The following is a 21,535-nucleotide window of genomic DNA, read 5'->3' as shown; positions in this document are numbered from 1 at the left end:
CAAATGCTGTCTTTAGAGTTTGGCTGCTGTGTGTTAAGATGTGCTTTTGATTTGATGCTGTGCCTATTTATGACAAACCGAGCCTTAAGACGGACCATGTGCTGAGCGGGAAAACTGATTGTCATCTCATTGCCCTGGCAGAGAGTAGCATGGGGGCAGCACGCATGTTCTGCTATGTTGGTTCTGCCACCTGCTTTGTAGCATCTGGGCAAACCATTGGTGCTGGCCGTTGATCTGCGAGAAGCAGATCTCGTGCTTGTAATGAAAGCCCTGAAGTTATGTGTGATGCCTGTCTGCAACTGGTCACTGAGTCATAGAGTTATAGAGTGATACAGTGTGGAAACAGGCCCTTCAGCCCAACTTGCCAACATGTCCCAGCTACACTAGTCCCACCTGCCAGCATTTGGTCCATATCCCTCCAAACCTGTCATATCCATGTCCCTGTCTAACTGTTTCTTAAATGTTGGGATAGTCCCTGCCTCAACTACCTCCTCTGGCAGCTTGTCCCATACATCCACCATCCTTTGTGTGAAAAGGTTACCCCTCAGATTCCTATTAAATCTTTTCCCCTTCACCTTAAACCTATGTCCCCTGGTCCTCAATTCACCTACCCTGGGCAAGAGACTCTGTGCATCTACCCGATCTATTCCTCTCATGATCTTACACACCTCTATAGAGTAGCAAGCTGGGAGTCCATCCAAAATAAAAGCTACTTTCCCTAACTTGACACCCAAGCACTCTAGTAGCAGTCTGGATCTTCATGCTGAAAGTAAACATCGTTAGACCTCATTCTAGAGGTTCTTTATTGGAGAAATTTCTGAGGTGCTCTGTGGGGACAACAGTGCCGTGAACACTCACTACCACGGCCCCGTCACAGCTACTGCCATGGTTTTATCTCATTATTCAATTGGCCATCCAACATTATCCAACCTTGAGCCATAGATATATGGGGACATGTTTGGTATCCTGTCATGTCATGTACTATTCCAGTCTGTAACATATGCCCAGTTGCCAGAAGTTTGCATCACATTTTGAATGTTTTATTTGCTGCTGCGGTTTCTTTGTGATGTGCGTGTTTGCATGCCGAGCCTCACCAAATTGTTTTCTTCCCTTCCCACAGAAAATGATCTTTATAGGAATATGCATTGCAGTAGTACTGTTGATTATCATCATTGCTTTGGCTGTGTCTCTCAGTTAATGCTCGAAAGCGCATGACCCACCGAATCATCCTGACTGAGACTAAAGCTGGGCTGTTGTTCCATGTATGCTTGTGTGAAAAGGAAAGACGACAACTCATCATTCCTGGACACCTCCATTTCATTTTGACAACACCTAGGATTTTCCAGGAGGGGCTGCTTACAGGCAACAAGAGCATGATTCAGGTCTGACTTCTCCTCTCCAGTGCGGACCCATAATCTGAAGAGCAACATCAGGATTCAAGCTACACTCCTTTATTTATCATATTGGTTTAATATCAATGTTTATAATCTAAGAAGCAATATTGGTTTGCATCTTGCCTTAACAGCGTATGATCTATGATTTTACAAACTTATTAGTTTACTTTGAATTCAGGTGAAGATCTGCAGCGATTTTTCTATTTTTATAAATAATTTTAAAATCAATTACTCTCCACTCCCTTCCTCACTCTTTCCCATCTTTCTACTTTACTTTTTTTCTGTCCTTCAGTCTTTCTTTCCATTCTTCTCCCTCTTTTCTCTTTGTCAATCTCTCTCAAACTATTCGTCATCCTGCACCTCCTTTTTGCGTCCTTCACCACCCTTCGCAGTCGGTAGGACTCTACCTTGTAGTCGGCCATATTGCCGGATGCCAGGCCGGAGTTGTAAGCAGCGGTGCGAGCATTCAAGGCAACGCGAATCGACCTGTCCACCCAGGGTTTTTGATTAGGAAAGATACTAACCCTTACTGTGGGGACGACGTTATCGGCTATTGTTGCAATGAAGTCCGTAACCGCTTCCGCGAACTCACTGGCGTCTCTGTCTAAGGCCAAAATATCCTTCCCAACTTATGGCACACAGACCCAACCACGATTTGTAGAAGAATTTCTCAATTCCTTTTAATTTTATTTCTCATTATAAAATCCAGTATTTTATATGAAATATCAATATAAGATCCAGTATTATATTTGCCCTATTATTTTCAGTATCTGTCTGTGATACTTTATCCAGTCCTCTTTCGATCTCCATTGTTTCTGGTTTCATGCCATTTGGAAGGTATTCTGTCACGTCAGTCCTGTTTTGCGCATTTGCCTAATCCATTAGCTCCTTATAAGTTAATGCTCTTGTCTATAATGCTTCCAGTTTTGCCATGTCTTTATGTCAGGCAAATTAAATATATTATTTTCTATCATGTCATCCAAGTACAACTGAACTTTGCAACCCCAACGTTAATCTTAGTTATGCTGCCATTTTGAACACCCACCCGTAACACTTTTGTCTGTTTGCTGCCACTCAGTCAAATCTTAAAATGCTGATTCTTCTTCTACTCCACGAGCTTCCAATTTAGCTTATGGTCTCTTTGTAAAACACCTCTGGATATCCGTAGAAATAAAAGTTTTGGGCATTCCCTGTTGGCTATTTTAGGTATCTCTTCATAATATAACTTGACCTCAGGTCTGTTGCAAACACTATGCTTAGGCCCGAACTGCTGACTTTTACTCCTATGTTTTGGAGGTTGAAAGATTCCCGGGCAATTGTAGAGGTCTCCAACTTACCAAGTGAGTTCTGCCAGCAGTTTCCCAACTGTTCCTTATGGAATCTGGTGGTGATCCATGAACTTGCAGAAGTCCCCAGTAGTTGTGTTGGGAAATCTCTTCACTGAACCTGCACCAGGCCCCTTTCACCTGAGTAGAGAGGAACAACCATGAGAGAGAGGAGAAAGGTAATTCACATTAGAGTGGATAAATAAGTTTGCTCTAATATTTTAAAATTATTTTAAATGTGTTTAAGTTAATTCTTTATTATTAATTTATTTTTACGATATGTTGTTTTATTCATTTTTAATTGTTTTTGGATGTTCCGATAATGCCAGTGACATTCAGAGTTCTTGACAGCTGGTAAAGGGGTAGGGGAGGGAGGTTTCGGGGGGATGTGAGAAAGAACTTTTTCACCCAGAGGGTGGTTGGAGTCTGGAACTCACTGCCTGGGGTGGTGGTGGAGGCGGGAACACTCACAACGTTTAAGAGACATTTGGATGGGCACTTGAAATGCTACAACATTCAGGGCTACGGTCCAAATGCGGGAAAATGGGATTAAAATTAGACTGTGTTTGGTAACGGGCGGCGCGGACACGATGGGCCGAAGGGCCTCTTTCTGTGCTGTAGGACTCTATGACTCTATGTAGCTTTACTGGTTGTCAGATTTTTCTTTCAGATGTTTTGTTTGTCGGGCTTGCTCTAGCCTATCAGATGTCACCATTGCATAACATAAGACCATGTCACTGTGTAGCATCTCTCCCTTTCAGAATAGGATGAGACTATAGAGAATACTGACACTGAAGGACCAACAAAAAGATAAATGCATGGTTAGCACTGAGGAAGGGCAGCCTTCCACTACCAGGAAGTTACAGCCTACATGATTCATTGCAAATATCTACAGATCAGACACGTACACCAATCCGTGGGTCCTCATTTAAAAAAATGCTTTTATTAGATGCAAATTATCTGACGCACATATCAAAGCAAATTGGCCCAAGGAAAATAAAACATAGAACAGTACAGCACAGGAACAGCCCCTTCGGACCACAATGTCTACGCTGAACATGATGCCAAGGCCAACTCTTATCTCCCTGCATATCCATATGCCTTGTCAAAAGCCTCTTAAATGCCACTATTGCTCCTGACTCCACCACAACCATCAGCAGAGATTTCAGGCACTCACCACCCTCTGTGTAAAAGCTTGCCCCACACATCTTTGAATTTTGCCCCTCTCACCTTAAAGCCATGCCCTCTAGCACTTAATATTTCCTTCGCGGGAAAAAAAGTTCTGACTGTCTAATCTATCCATGCCTTCCATAATTTAATGTACTTTGTCAGGTAATAACCTCCCAACTTGATCAACTCCCAAGAAACTGTACAAACATCACTGTGAATGAATCCACGGGCATTCATTTTCAAAGTTTCACGTTTGCATGAGTATCATAAGTTACAATGAGAAATTCTTGCCATCTTCTTGGGAAAATCCAAGCCATTAAGCCCATAAAAAATATTAAAGAGCAGGAAAAGAAATTACAGATCCATGTGAATTTTGGAAATAATCAAACATGCAAATACATGTAAAGAAAAACATATAGGAACATGATCATGTTCAGGTACAGATGCAGGAACGAGTGTGGATATTGCCATATATGAATTTGCAGTCATGAACATTTCTACAGGAAAAAAATATAGATTTAAATTTATGACACTGGCAAATGTCAACACCTTAGGCCCTGCATAAAAAAACATCCTGACTTTTCCTTTTTTTTGGTAGTAATCTTAAATTTGTATCTTCTGGTCAGTTAATAAAGAAAGATACCTTCTTGGAATATAATCAAAAATTGTCTATCAGACTTCCTAGAATCATATAAAGCAACAAAAATATTACTTTTTCTCTAGTCTCACCACCATTAAAGCCTCCTACCCCACCAGAAATCCACTGAAATTTTATGCACTATTTATTAAATTGTAACCAAAATTGTACTGGTCAAATTTGAGATCATATTCTGAATGCAGTGTAACCAGTGGCTTGAACAGATGTAGTAATATCTGGTTGTTGAACATGATTTGTTCCACGACTTTTTCACTTGGCCCTTCCAGTTTTTAAAAAAATGTGTGTGTGTGACCTTCTGTTGGTCTGTATCTCCACTCCATTGAAAGAGCAAGTTTCCATATTTCTCCTAGCGTGAATGGCTTATCATTTTGGCCATGTGCAGAAATGTTTCTCCTGAGATTTAACTGCTCGCTTTACTGGCTTGTACAGTCAACTTCATTCTTGATCATTTTGATTTTCAACCTGATATTTAACCCTAAAATAAAGATGGAAAGTGCTGGAGGACCTGGTAAATATCTCTAGAGAAAGAAATTGTCTTCTCGTTTTCGGTCAATAACTTAATCAGAACCTGCATCTGCAGTTTTTTTGCTTTCCTCCTAACCTTGGCACTTACATTGGTGGTGTCTGAATGGTTTTGAGAATGATTCTGGCCATGATTATATTAAAAGTCTAAGGGATCTGGTATTTTTCAACAAATTATAAACCCTCGCCAAAAAGGCTAGTATACAGTGAAAGCCAACTTCCTTTCAATATCCTGGTTGAATAGGCCTGCATGTGTGCCTCTTTGGCATTGTGTCTGGCATTACACCCTTGATTCCTGAGTACTTCCATGAACTCCTGCAGAGATCTGTGGGTAGTGATCAGAGGTGATACTCCTGACTGTTTTTCCTTCCATACCAATCCTGGACACTGAGGCTTATCATGCCGCCTCTCTACCTAATATTGCACAGGGTAATGCATTTATATCGAACACAAAATTATATTCAATATATCATCCCAGATAATTTTACAGCACAAAAATAAAATCATCATTCATTGCCGTTCATATAGTTCCATCCTATCTGCTTATTTTTCACCATACTAAGGGAAAATGATAAATTGTCAATATTTCTTTTATCAAATTTTATTTTATGGGCATATGTAACACTGACAACAATTCTTGTAAAGGAAATAATGACAAAGGTAAAATAATAAAAATACAATAATTCGTTGATCTCAAAGAAATTATCAACTGTGATACAAACGACTGAAATGCTGTTATTTAACCAAAAAAAAGTGACGCTGCCTAAATAATAGTGGACTCCGAGTAAAAACATAAATACACTATGCAATAAAAGTAATACGATTTCTCCCCAAAAGTAAAGGAGCCTTATTGCCATGGGAGAAATGTATTGCGTTACAGCATGGATCCTCTCCATTACTGTTAATGAATGTGTTACTGGAACAGTATTATCCACCTGTAAAACTACAGTACTATGTAATACATATGGATAGTGCCATAGTTTTGCGGGAGATTTGTACCTTTCTAGATTTTACTCAGCTCTTCTTGTATCAGCATTACATTTCTCACTTTCTCTTCATCTATTTCTGAAGATGCGGCTTGCTGTTTTGCATGACTGTATATTTTGTGGCTGCTCTGCTGGTAAAACTTTTACAACCGTTCCACAAGTTGTGTGCGAGGTGAATAATGAAAGACTGTATGGGAAGCAGTTGAGCTACTATAACAGACTGACAGAAGTTGGAGAAGCTGATGATTCCATTAGCCGCAAGGAATAGAAGATAGTTTAGGTCTATATTATAGTCTAGATCTTAACAGACATCTCAACGGGGAATCTAAAATGTGTCCCTGGGCAGTTCAACGCCTGATGATGGTAAGTGAATTGAAAGTAAATAACATTCTTGCATGCTGACATGGACTTTACACCTCCTTAAGCACACTTGCAATTACACCCCAATTAAAATTGTATTGTATCAACTCAGAATTGAACCAAATTGGATTTTTAATACTCGTCTTTCTCCAACATTAAATACAAATTTGACAGCAAAAAGCAGATGAGGGTAAGATGCCAGTCGGAAACCTATTAACTAAATTCAATAGTTTGTAAACATTTTACATTGGGATTAAAGGTCGAAAGAAGACATCAAACTTTCTACCTTCCCAGCTGTTTCCAGCTACTTAAATCTAAAAAAAAATGTCATGAGCGGGTGTTTAATGTCAGGTACTTGTTAAGACGAGAGATTTAAAATTATGAAGTAGGAGCATTGTTGTATGTTTGCATCGAATGTAAGCAGTTGCCAAATGTGAGGATGGCTTCTTAATATGATGTGCTTGGAGTGTGGTGGTGGAATATGCAGTGTCCTATTTGTACTGAGAGATGTGTGGTTTGAAATATGAGGGAGTTATGTTTCAAGGTAGGTTCTGAAATGTTAAGGATTTGTTCAAATTAAGAGCCTGCAACAAGAAGATATCAATAAGAACATTTGCTGATGTAAAGGGAAGGTTATAATCTGTGTTGGAATTGTTTCATCGTCCATTCTGTAAAGACCCTGAATCATTTAAATGTAAATAAAGGTACAGAACTAACACTTTCTCCTCTTCTTCCTGTCATGCTGCTTGGATGTGGGGGCTACAGAAGAAGATTATGATCATTATATGCTGTGTGGTGCTGGGGGTCGTCATTGCCTCCACAGTTGGAGGAGTGTTTGGATTTTGAGAAACACAAAATAGGAAAGAATCTACCTATGTGATGTGGGCTTTTCAGCCACTTTGTGGGATGAAGTGACTTTCACTCGGTAACACTGAGAAAAGTTCCTCTGCATGACTATCTAGCATTACTTCCTTTACCGGTCCTGCTCTTTCTGGCTGTTAAGGTATGGTAACATTTTTTTCCTCCTTTTTTTCTTTTTCAATGATGCTCTGTTTGCCATAAACACAAGAAAATTTGGCCCTGGGAAAAAACAAAACGTCACATTTAAAGGGATTGATCTTAACCCATTTGATTGCCAAAGCCAAAGAAAGCCCAGTAAACACCAACAGACACAATGGCTGGAGTCGACATTTTGTAACATACTGATCACAAAACGGCAATATCTTTTTTTTTAAACTCAATTAGTCGTAAGAGCTTTCAAATCTTGTCAAGGTTGGAAGAATGCAGTGATCGACATCTCATCAGCACAATGGCATCCACTGGACTAGGCTGCCGGTCAGGATCCCAACAGCAAGTGTTCTGTGGAAATGCTATTTCTTCACAATAACACTAACATAGATGGCGAAATGATATGATCCAAGAAAGTTCTGCTCTAAATATAAGAATCTGTATGTGCTACTGTGGGTGAGGAACTGCCAGGCAGTCTTTGAAGTCTCTCTTTTGATCTCAGCCTTACTCCTTTGCTAATAACAGTTTGTTATTTGCTGTCATTTCTTCATGTGAAGACTTGCTGATGAAGATTCTCTCAAGTGGTGCTATCGCTCCCCGCAATGTTAGAGAAAAGGCTGACAAGATCTGAAGAGTATCTTTAAAGGATTCAGCTTTTTTTGCTTTTTTAAAAAAAAAGTGAAATGAGGTTGGAACTTTTCAAATGTTATCATTTTTTAAAATTTCTTTTGGATTACCAAAACAAAAACAAAATCAGGAACTAGGCAGGTGAACCATCAACTGTTCTACCAGTCAAAAATAAATTCTTCCAGCCTTTGAATGGAACCAGAAACCTTGAGAGACTGTGGGTTTCACACCAGTCTCTGATATTGTGACGGTACAGCTTTCTTCTCCTTTATATCATCCGTCCTAAACAGATGTACCTCTCATGTTAACATCTATAAAGGGCTTGTGTTGGGAGATTTTGTACCTCAACTATACTGAGTTTTCCTGCTTCTGAATTCTAATTTCTTTCAATTACCTACGACATGAATGTCTTTTTTTTTTTCTGGCTGTTTTTTTTTTTCATTCGAGCTGTTTTGCCAGGAATACTCGCAAGTCCTCGCCAGCACAGCTGACATGTAACCCTGTGTAACTAGGTATCAAAGGGCTTTAAAGAGCAGTTGGTCAAGACTTGCTAGTTTTCATCAAGCTGCAATGGTTTGGCAGCTCCTTGGGTTGTTGAGGTGATGTCAGTCTGCAAATGGTGCAGAAAGTTCTGTTGCCAAGTTTCTTCCAGTCTTAGTAAGAAATACATTTTATTTATGCAATTTATGTATTAACAAAAATGTAACTGGATTTTTTAAAATTCCAGCTTTTTGTCTATTCCAGCAGTGGTGATGCAAAAAGGCTTCCTACGCAGGGCACTGTCATTATGCCACTAATCAAATCACCAGATCGCTCACATGTGCTTTCCAAATGTTATCATTTTCCATTTTAGATTAGCAGTTCAAATGTTATAATTTTCCAATTTAGGTTAGCTGGTCGACCAGTTTCTGTCGCATTCACTTTATACTCACTCTCATTCACTTGACCCTTCTTCAGCTTAGACCCGAGCTGAAGAAGGGTCTCGACCCAAAACGTCACCCATTTCTTCTCTCCAGAGATGCTGCCTGTCCCGCTGAGTTACTCCAGCTTTTGGTGTCTATCTTTTGTAACTTTGGTGTTTTCGTTGCCTTTATGACTTGGATATCCAGAGTCTTAATTAACTGATTGACTGGGAAACATCCCGTCAGTAATTGTAACGAGGACAAAGTCAATAGAAGTCAGAAAACCTTCTGAAATTGAAGCAGATTAAGACTGCAAATATTGAACAGAAATTCCCCAGCTGTTCACGGTAGATAAATTGACAGGTCACGCTTTAACCATCCCACTTGAGTTGCCTTCTGAAGCTAGAAATATCAGAAATAACAAATTCAACGTACACCCCTTCAAACAAAAGCAGTTATCTGCTTAGTTTACATTATTCACAGAGACTAAATTCATGACATTGCACTGTCATGACTGGGATTCCTTGTCTGCACAACTATTATTGAAACTGCTCTTGTTCCCTTCAGATATGTTAACGTCGCTAATCTGGTGACAGTTAGCTGTTGATACGCAGGTTTTGCTGAAAGTAACTGCTCACCTAAGCTCACCATTGTGCGTAGCCTTGGCAGCAACAGAGATCTCTAGTTTTTTTGTCGGTTCTGATGTTTCAGAATATTTTCCTGTCTTTTGCACATTGATTCGATCTTTCACCGATGTGAAACTGTGAGTGAGCGAGCCATGGCTGAGATCAGCCGGGAAAGAATATTCTCACTTAGGTTAAGCCACCAAATAGAATGAGCAAGGTCGTATCAGGACAGTAAAAATGAAAAGGAAATCAAAACTTGGCAGACCTATTAACATCTTTCATGACTTAGCAAGTGACGTCAAAGTCTGTGGGGAAAAATAAAGACAAGATTGGGAGTGAGTGAATAAATGAAAAAAGAAAATTGCAGTTCACTTCTAAGAACAACGCAGAATAGGAAAAATGTCTGCTGACTGGACATCACCTGTATGGAAAGATCTGGCTAAGCCATGACATTGATCACAACCCACCATTACAGACTAATTGGAAGCTACCTCTGATGATGCTCAAGGTGTAGCAGAGACATTGAATGGGTTTTCAGAATAGTGTGCACAGGCCAGGAGTTTTGGCACATTCCAGATTGACATGTAATAAATATAGGAATCAGTAAATAACATGTTCCAGAGCAATTATATCGTTCCAAATTTTCTGGACAGATGAGAATGTATTTGTGAAATTGAAGGAGATATTCCCTATAGCTAGCTTTATTTTTCTTAAGTTCCTTTACAAACAGAATATGGCAAGCTCCACAGTCTAGCAAACATGGTTCCAATAAACAGAAAAAGGAGCGAGTTGCAACAATGATAATTCAGACTAATTCCTAAATGGCACAAAAATGATTTAAGGGCATTCAGCATGATGCAATCAATAGACATTTGGAGAACAGAAGCATTAAAAAATGAAATCAATCTGCCATAACCTGCAATCGCTCAGATCATGCAAATTGATCCAGATGCTCGAGGCCCATTTTACAAGTCTGAGGCATCCCAGATTCCAGCAATGAGATTTAGGGAGAGGTATATCCTTCAATGCACATAGGAAACCTTGTTCCCAGTTATGTCAGCTGTCAAAGCTCTGCAAATATGTAAATATTTCTGAATGCCTCTGATATCCAGAAACATTTAGTTAATTTTAATTAGTTAAAAAGTAAAATTACTAAAAATCAGCTGAAAGTAAATTGTTAATATCATTGAAAAAAAACAAATTATTTTTATAAAGGCACTTCCCCTTTTCATCTGTCTAATCCAAGCCAGATATGAGGCCATTTAAATGGATACGCTGCCAATTCTGTACATTTATCAGCAGATTCCAGGTCTATTGTTGCAGAAATGCTACCTGTTGCTTGGAGGGAATAGTGGAGTAAAAAAAAGGTTCTTAAAATAAAATGAAAAATCAGCGTAGAAAGGAAGCTGCAGATTCATAAAATAGGCGATCTAATTGGATTGAGAATTGATTTTGCACTGGATGGTCGATCGATAAATGACAAAGTATTGCTGGAGAACAAATAGCAAGTGAACTGCCATAACTATCTGATGTGTTTAACGATATTTGTAAGTGATGCAAAGCACTGGAGGCATGGAAGGAAATAGATTACCTCCAGTAGATCCAGATCAATTACATAGGCTGTTTATAGAAATAGAAAACAGACTTTCTTCAGAATTAATTTAGTGTCACCATCTAGTATGAGATGATTTTACACATATTTATTACTAGACCAGCTCCCTGGGGTGGCATATAAAGCTCCCTGGGTTAGCATAAAAAACCTGGAAGGTTTTAGTTCATGGCAGGAATGTTCAAGAAAGATTAACATGAACAGGTGTCAAATGGGTAGAGACTGCTAAATACTGTCCTTGCCGGGGATAATGGTCTCTAAAACAAAGGTTTCCTCTGCTTGTCTCCAGCACAGCATCTTTACATAAATATTTATAATTTTACTCCAGATAGCCAACAGAGATCTTCCTTTGTTGAAAAGGAATCAGGCCAGATGTGTCTTGGGCTGTTGTGTTCAACTCTGTTCAATGTAGAATTAAAGCAATATAAATATATTGGGCGGGGCCGCATAAAGTGAATGAGATACCAGGGAAGAATTGAGAAATCTTTCTTTCTTTTCAAATCTTTTTATTAAATTTCAAAAAATGATAAGCATAACAGTGACATTGATACATAGCGATCAGGATTACATTAACAACAAATGTAACCTAAATATAAATCCAGTTTCAAAATACATATAGGGTATAGACCTCCCAGTCTCTATGTAATCGTAGATAAAAAAAGGTTAAAAAAGAATTTATATATTAAAAAAAAAGATTAAAAGAAAAAGAAAATTAACCCCCTAAACTAAAATAAGCAAACAAACCAAAAAAAACACAACAAAACAGAATCTGGGCTGCAAAAAATGTCAACAGTTTAGACCCCTGTTTGTCGTCAAATCCGTTCCACCATATGAAGGTAAAAAATTATAACGGCTAGAGAGGGAACAACATATCATGTGAAAATATTGAATAAAGCTACTGGGAGAGGCAGCATAAAGTGAATGAGATATCAGGGAAGAATTGAGAAATCTGAAATATTCTTGGAAGAAGGTGAAATTAGGGGAATGTGCTTTTGCAGCCAGGAAAGCAGAACATCATTCAGAGATGAAAGACGTATGAAAACTACGGACAGAAAAACTGATATTCAAAATCATTTGGGAATTAATTCGCAAGAGAGATGGATATAGAAGTTTGCATAATCAAGAAATGTCTTAGATGGGAATGCAATGTATAAAAGTGTGGGTTCAGTTTACACACTGAATATCTGGGCTTTGTAAGATGTATCGTGCATGAGCAATGGACTACATTGGAGGAGTTAATGCAAAGGATAGTTCAAATGCCCCAAAGTTCTTTGAAGAACAGTCTTAAATTTCTATTCTTAATGTTAGTCAACATTATGGGAGGCATCTTCTGCTCCTTCCTCTGACAAGTGGGATGATGATTTGATATAACCTCTCCCATTCTCTGCCTTTATTCAACTGCATTTTATACTCATACTTGTCATCAGTGGATTTGATTCCAAAGAGATCTAAATTCTTTAAATAATCTTTGAGCTTCATTATTATTTATTCCATATTGCCTTTTTTTTGTGTTGGCTATAAATTTGAAGATTTTTCTGATTATAAAGTTATTCAAGATGATTTTTATTGCTAATAGAAAATGTCACAGTATGACTCCGTTTCTAGTTTTCACCATTACTTTGAACTTGGCCATTACATTTTCACCCACTGTTTTCACATATAAATGATGACAGAAAATGAGATAATCTCAGAGAATTAACATTGAGCATTCCATTTGCTGCACTAACTGAACCCACCTACTTATCCCTTTACTCATATTTTCAACTGCATTTCTCATGATATTGTCCTCCTTTAATATATTCTGATATTGACTGCAGTGTTAATTTTTTCTTGTGGTTATAGTCATAAATCTTACATTGCAGATACAGGTCCTTCAGCCCACCTAGTTTATTTTCACGATAACACATCCATTTACACTAATCCTACTAGAGACTTTTTTTATTCTCCCCACATTCACATCAACAACCCCCAGATTCTACCACTCACCCATGCAATGTACAGTGGCTGATTAACATTTGGAATATGGGAGGGAATCTGAGCATCCAGGAGAAACCCACATGGTCCGAGGTCGAACATGCACACTCCACACAGACATCAGCAGAGGTTGGGATTGAACCCAGGTCATTGGCTCAGTGAGACTGCGGCTCCATTACATTGTTGTACTGTCCACTATGCTATTCCTTAAATACTTCACTATTTCCAGGCAGAGCTCGAAATCTTCATTATTAATGACTCACCTCAGTATATACCCTCAATCATTGAGTACTAACATATTTTCCCTTTAGTTTCTTCTCCAATAATATGCATGATGGTGCGATACAAGTATAGCTAAAAACAAGGCATGTTTTTGATGAGATCATTGCCAGTTACAAGGTGTAAATTACTAGTTGGTTGTGAAGTATGATGAACCTGGTCCAACCCCATTTTTCTGGTGTTTTCTCAGTTTGTTTAAAGAATTAACAAGAAGTCTGCAAGATTCTCCTAAATTGAGCTTTAGTTGTCCCAGGAAATAGCATAATACCGCTTGGAGGTATATGATGAGACTGATGGAGAATTGGGAGGGAAATTTAAGTTGTTCCGAGGTGAACAGGGTACAAAGACATGTCATTGAATGAATGGGGTGGACTTAATGCATCCAAATCTTTTCTTCCCTTTCCATGCATTATTATCTTCATAAATATTTCAATACAGTTATGATAACTGGATCCTGGATGCTTCCCTATACATGATTAATGTAGGCAACTTATCATTGTTAAACAACAGGCCCAGAATAATCACCATTAATGTTAGCAGCACAACAGACTAGGAGACGATCCTGCACCATTTTGAAACCATATTTTAGAGTTATTTTTAACCAGACTATATCCAGAGAAAGTAAATGCCAATTAATGCTCTATCCTCCTTACACTCCTCATTTACCCATCTTGGCATCGGACTACCTTCCTTATTGCAGTATCTCTCCTTCCCGTCCCAACATTTTACACTCCCAAGATAACAAAAACCAAGTCTTTGCTCTTTTACCGGCCTTGTTTAACTTCAAAACACGTATCCATCGTCAGTTTTAACACACTTTTGCAATTTCATTTGCTCTGCTTTAAAAAAAATCTTTTGTCCATTCTCCTCACATTTTACCCATTCACACTAACTCTACAGATATACTTTAACACCAACATACACTCCCCTCTTGGAATCATCCCAATCGATGCACAAGAGTTAAAGCTAGTTGCAATTATCTAGATCAGTTGCCATTCAAAAATCATTGACAGATGGGCATGATACAGAAGCAAATTTGAATGGTGGAATTGATGGTTTGTGGTGAAGTTTGCGGATCATTTGAAGATATGTGGAAGGACAGGTAGTGTAGAGGAAGCCGGGAGGCTGCAGAAGGACTCGGACAAGTTGGGAGAGTGGGCAAAGAAGTGGCAGATGGAATGCAGTGTGCAGTCAGGCACTTTAGTTGTAGGAATTTAGGCGTAAACTATTTTCTAAAAGGGGAGAGGATTCAAAAATTGGAGGTGTAAAGGGACGTGGGAGTACTGGTGCAGGATTCCCAAAAGTGTAATTTGCTGGTTGAATGGAGAGTAAGGAAGGCGAATGCAATATTAGCATGCATTTCGAAAGGGCTCGAATATAAAAGCAAGGATGTAATGCTGGAGCTTTATAAGCCACTGGTCAGACCGTATATGGAGTATTGTGAGCAGTTTTAGGCTCCATATCTGAGGAAGGATGTGCAGGCTTTGGAGAGGGTTCAGAGGAGGTTTACGAGAATGATCCCAGGAACGAGTGGGTTAACATTTGATGTGTTTGACAGCTCTCTGGGCATGTCCTCGCTGGAGTTTAGAAGGATGAGAGGGGATCTCATTGAAACTTGCCGAATAGTGAAAGTCCTGGATAGTGTGGATGTGGAGACGATGTTTTCACTAGTGGGAGAGTCAAGATCCAGAGGACATTGCCTCAGAATAATAGGACGTACCTTTATAAAGGAGAGGAGTAAGAATTTATTTAGTCAGAGGATGGTGAGTCTGTGGAATTCATTGCCACAGACATCTGTGGAGGCCACGTCTTTGGGTGCACTTAAAGCAGAGATTAACAGTTTCTTGATCAGTAACGGTGTCCAAGGTTATGGGGAGAAGGAAGGAGAATGGGGTCGAGAGGGAAAGGTAGATCAGCCATGATTGAATGGCGGAGTGGGCTTGGGCTAATCTGGCTAATTCTGATCCTATGACTTCTGAACTTATGAATTTGAAGTACACATATTTGTCTTGATCACTGGGATGAAGTAGGTGCTACTACCCTTCTTTCCACATACTTTGGGCAGGACGTCTAAAATTACAAGCTGTGAACTAACAATTCATCATGCCAATTTCTCTTCCTAATCACACCTCATTTATTCACTTTTTTTTTCCAACTCTCAACTTAATCTCAGCAGGGTGATACTGACAGTAAATGTAAACTTCACAGCTTTATTAAGTGAAATCTGAAGGTGAGAGAACTGTGCACATCACATAAAGGCCCTGTCATTCAAAGGAGACTCGTATCCTGCCAGCTGAATTGGAGGGTGTCCAGAGGAAGAGCCTAGGTAACCTGCAGCTAAAATAAAATCTGGCTTTCGATAACCAGAGTTTATTCATAAAAACCCAAGCACAGACAAATCGATCAGAGTCCTGCACTAAGCCATTACACATGTCGATCACGTCATCTAAACACTTGCTAAAAGAAAGGGTAGAAGTGAATTAGCTTTCAATGTGGGAAATCAATTAAAATAGATTATAGCTAGACATTGATGGGCTTGGTCTGTATTTTAAAGAAAGGTAGGTTAGTGATCTAGTCATGAATGCTTGAAAAACAAATACGTTCAGCAAGTGTTTTAACGTAGTTGGACACAGGAATAAAATACATTAAAGCTGGGGATAATCACACATGGAGTAGATCTTGTGTAAGAAAGAACTGCAGATGCTGGTTTAAATCAAAGGTAGACACAAAATGCTGGAGTAACTCAGCGGGACAGGCAGCATCTCTGGAGAGAAGGAATGGCGAGCGACTTCTTCAGTCTGAAGAAGGGTCTCGACCCGAAACGTCGCCCATTCCTTCTCTCCAGAGATGCTGCCTGTCCCGCTGAGTTCCTCCAGCATTTTGTGTCTACCTTGGAGTAGATCTTCATGGGCAGTGGTACGAGTTAACAATAGAAGATGAGGTTTAAACCCTGCATTGACCATATAATGTTTCTAAATTGTTTTGACTTTGACTATTTTATACGATACCTTTATTGACATTGAAGGAAAGGATCTCACAACAAACTTGCTATATTTTTGCAAATCAGTGCTGTGTTCTTCATTTAATACTTCATTTAAAATGTTCATTTTTGCAATTAATAGGCCTTCACTGCTGAATGCTTTTCTAAGACTGTACAACGGCGCAGTGATAGGGGGAAAAAAGTACTTTCAATTTGAGGAATTATTTTTGTTTTACAAAGTTTTTACTAAGTAACTAGTTAGTTACCAGTTTTTACTTTACTAAGTCACTGGATTAAATTTGCTTCATTACGCAGATTTCCCTCCGTTCCTGCATATCATTGAACTTTAGTAACACAGCAGAAATAATTTTACGGGATCCTATTGAAAAGAAGGGGACGCCATATGTGGGGAAAGGAGATGGCATGCTTTCCTGAAGTGGAGGATCACATTTTATTCCAGACTTTCAGTAAAAAAATATATATGTAACAACAATCGTACAGTTTAATCCAGTTATCTGTGTGCTACTCAGTACCAGTTAGTGTGCTGTAGTCTATTTTGTCCATGCTATTTAAATTAAGAGATGGACTGGAGACATTTTTGCAAAGGACCTGTATGTGAGAATAAGATTCATCTACATCACTACGGCCATTGACAAGTACAGTAATATCTTCCAAATAGCAATGAAATATGAAGTCAGTGTGTTGAAATGCATTGGGAAGCTTTTTATGCCAAAGCAAGATATATAAATCAGATGGGTTTCTGCTATGAAGTTCAGAGTTCCTGAAAATTACCTGTGAGTGCTATGCCCTGTATAATTTGGCAATTCATTTATTAGTGGAAAGGTCTGGAGTCTTGCCAGGGAGAAGATGTTGCAAAATGACTGCAGCCTATGTGAAGCGTGGAATGCTGCCATATCAAGCAATGACTGACAGATCATTAAAGTAAATGGTATAACTGGCTCGGTACTAACAGTCTATGTACTACAGATGTCCTTTTAACAATGTAGTAGACCTATTCAATTTTACCACCACCCTGGGATGTCATCTTACAGCTTTACAAGACATTTGGAGCACCATGTACAATTGTGGTCACCCTGTGATAAGAAGGATGTCATTAAACTGGAAAGGGTGAAGATTTATGAAGACGTTACCAGTTCTGGAGGGTTTGAGTTCTATGGAGAGGCTGGATAGGCCAGGACTTTTTTTCCTTTGAGCAGAGTAGGTGGATGGATGATTTTATAAACTAAACAAAATAAGGCACAGCCTTATTTTACCCTGAGTAGGGGAGTTTAAAGCTAGAGGGCATAGGTTTAAGGTGAGAGGGGAGAGCTTTAAAAGGGATCAATGGGGCAATTTGTACAGAGGGTAGTGCGTATATGGAACGAGCTGCTAGGGAAAGTAGTAGCGGTGGATACAGTTACAACGTTTAAAAGACACTTGGACGGGTACATGGATTGGAAAGGTCAGGATCAGACAAGTGGGACTAACTCGGTTTGGCAACTTGGTCAGCATGGAAGAGTTGGGCCGAAGGCCTGTATAGCTTTATGATCCCAACCTTCAGGCATTTCTACTCTGCATTAGAAAGAGAGTGAAAATAATACTTCCCTACTCAAATTTGCTTCAATGGTTATTTCTTTGGTCCTTGGCTCTTGGGGTGAATATAGCATAGACTTTCTATTCAGCCTTGTGCTCGAACACCACATTTTTCTGGGAAGTGCGTAGAGTAGCAAACTGCTGCCAAAGGCCGCTTCATAACATGGTAATAGCAATTGTCACTTTCTGTAGGACGACTAAACAACCTGCAGATTCTATCAGTAATTCTATGTTTGTGCTACTTGGAGACTTCAGCTATGATCCGTGTCTTCGAGACTTACAAGTATCACTAGTTTTAAAAAGTAAATGGACTAGGCAATGGCTGCAAAGGAACTAGACGTGCATTTTAGAGTCATGGTCATTTACGTCAATGAGTCCAATAATAATTAAAATTGTTTAGGCAAATAACATTGTTCACAGGGCACTTGTAATACAGGAAGGAACTGCAGATGCTGGTTTACACCAAAGATTGACACAAAATGCTGGAGTAACTCAGCGGGTCAGGCAGCATCTCAAAACGTCACCTATCCTCTCCAGAGATGTTGCCTGACCCACTGAGTTACTCAAGCATTTTGTGTCTATCTACTTGGAGTACAGGATTGAGGTATGAATCTCCACTGTGGCTTTCATCGGGACGTTCTGCCAGTCCTCAGCTTTCCAGGCTCCAGCTGCATTAGATAGTTTGAGCATCAGTCAGAGAAGTAAATGGCTTGAGTTTTTCTTATTGCAAAGTGTTGGATGCGATTGCCCCTTGTAAATGATCAAGGATTAATGTGGTGACAACTAAGCCAAGGTCAACCCAGTCCTCATCCCTAATATATTCCACAATAGTTTGTGAGCTGCGAGGAAGATCAGATACCTTTTCAACTCCACAGTCTGAGATTGTAATGCCTACCTGTCTCCACCATCTTCTCACCAATAACGCACACCTCATTCTTTAGTGAACTTAACTCTTCTTTGCTGGAGACCTGCCAGCAGCCCAGTTAAATGCCACAGAGAAGTTACCAGACTATTTCCCTCGTTTCAACAATGAATGGCATGAATCACATTAAAACCACCCGAAATAAAGTAAAAGAAAATTTAATGGACTTTCAGACCAGCTCACACTTTCAGTTAAAAATAAATGAAGTCTCCAGTGTGGTCCATGTGGGATCTAACATCCTGCTTCACAGCTCATTAAGATTCAATCTTACTGAGTTCTGAAATAAAGGATGATTGAATATGTTTTGAGAAACTATTCAGGTTGGCTCTTGGAGGAATCTGTAGGGTGGCAGCTGATGAAGACTGCAGGGCAATTATACACTAAGAAACCACTGAGCAAGTGAATCCACGATGACTGATTAAGGCCTTTTTGCTGGATTCTTTCAATTCACCACATCTTCCATTACACTCCAAGCAGATCTGGTTCATCCTTTCATTAATGTTATGATTTTTAAAACAAAACAAAATTGCCTTTTGTATGGCCTACAACCCTGCGTTGCTTGAAGACTTTATTGTTCATCTAAAGCCAATGTTCTGTGCCAATTATCTGGTGTTTGGTATTTTAGCTGCTTTCGAATGTACACAAACAGGTCACCAGCCTGTGACTGAGCAGACTGGAAGCCTGGCTGAGCTCAGCTGAAGTTTGCACCCCTTCCCTCCATGTACAGCGCAAACTGCAGGCAGGCTTGGCTCAGCTCCAGTCTGCCCATCACTCTCCCCACCCACCCCACCAATGTGTAGCACAAACTGAAGCCTGGACTTGTGAACCTGCTGCATCCGCTGATTAACAAATTGTTTGCACGTAAGCCTATGAAAAGCAGTGTTTCGTCTCGTGTCTGTGATTAGTTTGGTTTTGGCTTATCTGTCTCAAAATAAATGTGGTGTCCAAACTCTGTATTTTGAAAAGTAAAAGCCTGGATGAGGATGTTTTGTAGAAATTGGGAGTTTCAATCTGCACCCCATTGCGATTTCTAAATATGTCACTGATTCTGATATTTGGTACAAAAAAAAACCTACCCTGGAGAAACCCTTATGCATTCTTTCATTAGCACCTGTGTCAGATCTGAAGATAAAGAACAACTCAGTGTTTTCTACATTGGCAGCCTACACGCTTTAGTTTAAATCAAAGTTACCATAAAGCACTGAATGGGCTGGCATGGGACCTGCCCAAGTCCCTCACTTCCCATGAAAAGCACAAGGATGGAAAATGTCACAGGGCAGGGTGTGGAAGCAAAATGTTTAAGCTTCTTGGCTGAAATAAAATCAGTTAGTAGGAGAGGCCTGTCTTGCCACTCGAACCCTCAGTGGTTGCAGCTCGCACCATCCCTTCTATTCTCTTCTGCCTTCCCTTATTATTCCTTTCAGTTACTGACTTGCAAATTTCTTCTCTGACCCCCACCGCAGCTTTTCATAGTTTGCCCATCGCGGTTCCTGATGTTATTTTTTTAAAACTCGCGAACATAAATGTGCAACAGTAAATCACATTTCTTCACCTACTGTACCCCCAGTGAAACCGCCCAGCTTGCAAAGGTGTGAAAAACAGAACATTCCTTAATAGCCAACAATTGAAAGCACAACATGTCTGGTGAACAAAAAAACGCAAAGCATCATGCTCCAATTCACTCTCTGAGCTGGATGGGCTTAGACAAGAACAGCTGTAGTATCATCCCTTCCCCTGCTGCTGCCGTGGGCTGTGCAGTGTACTAATTGGGGAGAACAACCAAGAGGTCAGTGTGAAGCAAAGAGCAGAGGCAGCTGGATTAGAACCCTGCTGGGTGGGAGTAACAATTAGGATTAGGAGGTTTCAAAGAGGCCTCTGCAATGTTCTTGAGATAGAGAGGCAAAATAGAGTGGAGGAAGAAGGGCGACTAAAGTGAAAGGTGTATTTCAGATCCTACTGTCGAAGGGCAAGGCAAGGTTCAGAACCATCCCTGAGAGCACAAAGTAAGATTCAGCTCGCACTGATGGAGGGAGAGACAGGTTTAGGATCTGACCGAGGGTGGGAATGGTGCGGTTAGGATCTCACTGTTGGAGGGAGAGATAAGATTAGGAGCGGGTGGGATTAGATCCCATTGTGAGAGGGAGCGTTGGGATTAGGATCTCACTGTGGAATGCAGCGGTGGGGATAGATCCGATTGTAGCAGGGTTACTTCCCACTGTGGGGGGGGGGGGGGAGGGGCACGGGTGGGATTAGATCCCACTGCGGGGGGGGGGGCGGTGGGGGCAGGATCTCACTGTGGGAAGATGAGATAAGATTAGGATCCCACTGTGGGAGGAGGCGGTGGGATTGGGATCTCACTGTGGAAGGCAGAGAAAGGGCTCGGATCCCACTGGGATTCTGGTGCTGTGAGATCCTACAGAGATCATTGTGGGAGCTCAAGTTCGGATCGCAAAGAGTTGGACTGCAGCTCCATCCCTGGGTGAAGAAAGTATGGCTAGGATGCCACTGCTGAAGGAAGAGGTGGGTTTAGGAGCTGAAAGTGGGAGGATCAGGATGCAATTATGGGAGGGAGAACAATGGTGTGGGACTGACTGCGGTAT

General features: G+C 40.1%; 1 protein-coding gene across 3 annotated transcripts in view; it reads left to right on the top strand.

Moving 5' to 3' along the window:
• Positions 1-21,161, top strand: part of LOC144606536 (syntaxin-1A) — a 204,683-nt gene extending 183,522 nt beyond the window's left edge. For 2 of the 3 annotated variants that reach the window (XM_078422789.1, XM_078422790.1), the window contains exon 10: positions 1,121-3,025. In XM_078422789.1, the coding sequence (XP_078278915.1) occupies positions 1,121-1,198 (78 nt within the window). In that variant the 3' untranslated portion in view covers positions 1,199-3,025. Of the gene's footprint in view, positions 1-1,120; positions 3,026-7,180 lie in introns of those variants that run through there. The other variant, XM_078422788.1, reaches the window with a different exon arrangement.
• Positions 21,162-21,535: the final 374 nt, after the last annotated feature.

Source organism: Rhinoraja longicauda, chromosome 26, assembly GCF_053455715.1.
Source record: "Rhinoraja longicauda isolate Sanriku21f chromosome 26, sRhiLon1.1, whole genome shotgun sequence".
Lineage (NCBI taxonomy): Eukaryota > Metazoa > Chordata > Chondrichthyes > Rajiformes > Arhynchobatidae > Rhinoraja > Rhinoraja longicauda.
The sequence above is the reverse complement of the archived record's forward strand: the minus strand, read 5'-3'. Positions and strand labels throughout refer to the sequence as shown.